At 61.1% G+C, this 4,259-nt stretch overlaps 1 protein-coding gene across 1 annotated transcript in view; it reads left to right on the forward strand.

The window, feature by feature from the left end:
* STAT6 (signal transducer and activator of transcription 6, interleukin-4 induced) overlaps window positions 1-3,918 on the forward strand; it is a 6,495-nt gene extending 2,577 nt beyond the window's left edge. Inside the window, 15 exon segments of the mRNA XM_010007628.1 lie at window positions 25-74; window positions 370-555; window positions 691-822; window positions 932-1,120; window positions 1,196-1,283; window positions 1,434-1,556; window positions 1,688-1,780; window positions 1,950-2,156; window positions 2,233-2,327; window positions 2,423-2,559; window positions 2,678-2,824; window positions 3,043-3,112; window positions 3,394-3,510; window positions 3,614-3,718; window positions 3,831-3,918. Coding sequence (XP_010005930.1) covers window positions 25-74; window positions 370-555; window positions 691-822; window positions 932-1,120; window positions 1,196-1,283; window positions 1,434-1,556; window positions 1,688-1,780; window positions 1,950-2,156; window positions 2,233-2,327; window positions 2,423-2,559; window positions 2,678-2,824; window positions 3,043-3,112; window positions 3,394-3,510; window positions 3,614-3,718; window positions 3,831-3,918 — 1,827 coding nt within the window.
* The last annotated feature ends 341 nt before the right edge of the window (window positions 3,919-4,259 follow it).

The following is a 4,259-nucleotide window of genomic DNA, read 5'->3' on the forward strand; positions in this document are numbered from 1 at the left end:
TGCCTGGGCCGGCGGCGGCTCCACCCCCGCATCCATGAGATCCAGGCGCTGCGGGACGGCCCCACCGGTGAGGGGCTGGGGTCTGTGGGTCTGCTGAGGGGTGCAGCAGGGTGGCATGATCTCCAGGTGGCTCCCAGTGCTAATGAGGCCACCCTTGTCCTTCCTCTGCAGCCACTTTGTCACTGAACCCAGAGGACCTACAGATGACAGCAGAGAAGAAACCCCTGGAGAGCGTGAGTGGGGGGTCTGGGGCGCTGGGGAATGCTGGCAACTGTCTGCTGGGGAGGCCAGGGGGGCAAACCAGCTCTGGGGCAGGGCCTGGGGTTTTGGTACCCTGGTGTGAGGCTGCATGTCTCTGCCAGCAAACAGTGCAATGTGGAGCCCCATGGCTGGTGCTGCCCCATAGGAGTTGTCCACCCTGATCCTGGAGGCTGTGAAAGAGCTGGAGACAGCCAAGCAGCAGGTACTGAAGAGGATCCAAATCTGGAAGAGGCAGCAGCAGCTGGCAGGGAACGGGGTCGTCTTTGAGGAGAACCTGGCTCCACTGCAGAAAAGGTGAGGTGGCACGGGGCAGAGATGGGGGACTCAGGGCAACCCTCCTGCTCTCTATGCTCCCCGCAGGGCTCTGGGGATTCTGGTCCAGTTCCGCTCTGGCTGAGGATGCTCATTTTCCCACGGTTCCCTTGGCAGATGTGAGAGCCTGGTGGAGGTTTACTTCCAGCTGCACCAGCAGGTGATGGCTGCAAGTGCAGAGCTGGGAGCTGAGCTGCTGCAGCTGCTCCTGGAGCGGCTCAACGAGGTGTTATCCAGCCTGGTCAAGAGGTATCAGGCTGGGGGCTGTGATGGTGGAGGGGCCAGTGGGCCTGCAGGCATTAGTAGCAGAGCTGGGCGGGTGTTGTGCAGGACTCCACTGTCTCTCCTCATCCTCTAGCTCCTTCCTGGTGGAGAAGCAGCCCCCACAGGTGCTGAAGACCCAGACAAAGTTCCAGGCAAGCATCCGGTTCCTGCTGGGCCCCCAGCTGCTGAAGGCCTCAGCCAAGCCCTACACGGTGCGGGCGGACATGGTGACGGAGAAGCAGGCACGGGAACTGGCACTCAGTGCCTACAGCAACACCCTCAGGTGAGCAGAGGGACGGATGGTGCTGGGGCAGGGGGCTGCCATGCCTCTGAGCCCCCTGACCCCTCCTCCACCCAGCGAGAGCACAGGGGAGATTATGCATAATGTGGTGGCCCTGGAGACCAACCCCACCAGCGGGACCTGCTGTGCCAACTTCAAGAATGTGGTGAGTGCCACCAGCAAGGGCCCATCTGCCTGTGGGGTGGGCTGGGGACTCCATTGGGAGGCCCTGACACAAAACGATCTGGGAGGGTGGGCTGGGAGCCCCAAGGCCGGTGCTTTGCCTGTGGGTACCACTCAGCCCTCCCCTCCCCAGCTGCTGAAGAAGATCAAGCGCTGCGAGCGGAAGGGGTCCGAGTCGGTGACGGAGGAGAAGTGCGCTGTCTTGTTCAGCACCACAGTGGCTCTGACCCCCGGCAACCTCTCCGTTCATCTCCAGGTACCAGCCCCTCTCCCGGAATGGGGGACACCCCCCGGCACACCCCCTCTCAGCCCCAAACAGCTCCGTGCAGAGCCCTGTGCTGGGGGGGCTGCATCACAGCTGAAGAGGGAGCTGCTTCTTGCCCCCAGGTCCTGTCTTTGCCCATCGTGGTCATTGTCCACGGGAACCAGGACAACAATGCCAAAGCCACCGTGCTGTGGGATAATGCCTTCTCCGAGACTGTGAGTGCCACGAGCCAGAGGGAAGGGCTGCAGGGCAAGGAGAGGAGCTGCCAGAAGGCTGAAGCTGGGTCTGGGGTGGGAATGGCCAGGCTGGAGGGGGAATGCAGCCAGCAGGTGGGCCAGGTCAAGGGATGAGCTGCCATCCAGATGCCATTCTGTCCTGCTGCAGGACCGCGTGCCCTTCGTGGTGGCAGAGCAGGTGCCCTGGGAGAAGATGTGTGATACACTGAACCAGAAGTTCATGGCAGAGGTGCAGACCACCAAGGGTCTTCTCAAGGAGCACAACTTCTTCCTGGCCCAGAAGATCTTTAATGATTACAGTGCCAGATTTGAGGACTTCCAGAGCCGCAGGGTCTCCTGGGCTCAGTTCAACAAGGTAACTGGGAGGTCTGGCCGGGGTGGATAGGAGCCAGCATGGCTCTGGGGAGCCTCACACCCTCTCTCTGCCTCAGGAGATCCTGCCTGGTCGGGGATTCACCTTCTGGCAGTGGTTTGATGGAGTCCTTGACCTCACCAAGAGATGTCTCAAAAGTTACTGGTCAGACAGGTGAGTGCCCAGGGGCCAAGTGAGTCTGAGGGGTCCTGGTCCCACCGTTCCACCCTGGTGCTCTCCCACTCTACTCTCTCTCTTTATTCCTCTAGGCTCATCATCGGCTTCATCAGCAAGCAGTATGTCTGCAAGCTTCTGAGCACAGAGCCTGATGGGACCTTCCTGCTCCGCTTCAGTGACTCGGAGATTGGGGGTGTCACTATTGCTCATGTCATCCGGGCCAAGGATGGTGAGATGAGGGACAGGGGCTGCTCTCAGTGCTGCGAAGGGGAAGTGTCATTGTGGCCTGGGGCTGTTGGGTGTTCTGGTGATGAGGCAATGGAGCCCAGTGCCATGTCTCCCCTCAGGCTCCAGCCAGGTGGAGAATATCCAGCCCTTCTCTGCCAAGGACCTGTCCATCCGCTCCCTTGGTGACCGCATCAGGGACCTGGGGCAGCTCCGCAACCTCTACCCCAACATCCCCAAGGACCAGGCATTCGGAAGTCACTACAACAGTGAGTGGGTGGGAGGAGAGGAGAGCCCTGGGTTTCACATCAGGCTTCACATCTGCCTCCCCAGCAATGCTGTGAGGAGGAGTAGAGAGGGAGGAGAGGGTTGGGGGTCTCACCCATGGTCTTGCTGGCCCTGGAGCTTGCAGGGGGGGCAGTGCTGGCAAAGAGCATTGGCCCTGTGCTAGGGTGGTGGTTCACTGATGCTTCTCCTCCCCAAGCAGAAGAGCAGACGGGCAAGGATGTCCGGGGCTACGTCTCCACCGCCATCAAGATGACAGTGGAAAGCGAAAGGTGTGTGTGTGTGTGCGTGTGCGATGCCATGGTGCCAGGGGTGTGTGCACGGGTGCTGCAGAGGGCTGAGCCACACCAGGCCGGCCTGAGCATTGCTGCAGGGAGGGGGGATTTCTGACTGGGCAAGGTGGGGATATGGGTGCTCACCAGGAATCCCTTGTGGACGTCCCACGCACAGTGGTACCTGCGGGTGAGCACCAACCTGGACATGAGCCTCATGAGAGGCTGGACCTTGTGCTGTGAGTCCTGCCCATGTTGATGAGGACAATGCCCTTTTGCAGGGACCAGCAGTCTCTAAGTGCTGCGGGGGGACCCTCCCAGGCTCACCCCTTTGGCCAGCCCATGCTGCAGCCTGAGCTGCACCTCGAGAACATGCAGTCGGTGCTGAGCCCCATCTGGTGAGTGTCTGACCCTGCCCTGGGAAGAGGCAGTTCTCCAGGGTGGAGGGGACTGTGGCAGAGAACCCCCTCTGGGTGCTAACCTCTTTGTCCTTGCTTGCAGCCCCCCTGCTCCCTTTGGCCCCCAGCCCATCCCCACAAGCTACCCCACAGGTGAGAGTAATGTCAACATGGTGGTCTCTGACAACCTTGGATCCTCCTTTTCCAGGTAGGAGTGGTGCTGGTTCAGGGGGAGAGGAAAGGGTGGGCCTCCCACTGCCCCTAGGCGCAGCCGGGGAGGATTTCCCCCACCTCTGTGCTCCTGCTTCTCCTCCCTGCAGCCCACCACAGATGGTCTCAGTGTCCCTGGTCACAGATCCTGCGCTGCCCCACGGCTCTGACCTTCCTGCCTTCAGGAATCCCTTGTAAGAGCTAGTCCATGGCCAGAAAGGGGCATCCCCTGCACCCCCCTCAGGGCAGGCAGACCTAGAAGGACCTTGCCAGCTGACCAGTTCTCCCAGTGTACTATTGGTGCTCCCTACAAGGAAACCCACTCCAGCCCTCTCAAGCCAAGCACTCCCCCCTCTGTCCTGGGCCTAATGAGCACCCCAGGGGCAGGGCGGTACCCCATGACCTACATCAGCCCTCTCCCTTCTCATTCTGTGCTCCCCAGGCCTTTCATGCCCAGCCACTACCTGGCAGGGGAGACTTCGCAGCTACTGCCTGGGGAGCCACAGGACGAGGAGATGCCCGCGTTCGCCCCATTCCCG

Source organism: Chaetura pelagica, unplaced genomic scaffold, assembly GCF_000747805.2.
Source record: "Chaetura pelagica isolate M959 unplaced genomic scaffold, ChaPel_1.0 scaffold610, whole genome shotgun sequence".
NCBI lineage: Eukaryota > Metazoa > Chordata > Aves > Apodiformes > Apodidae > Chaetura > Chaetura pelagica.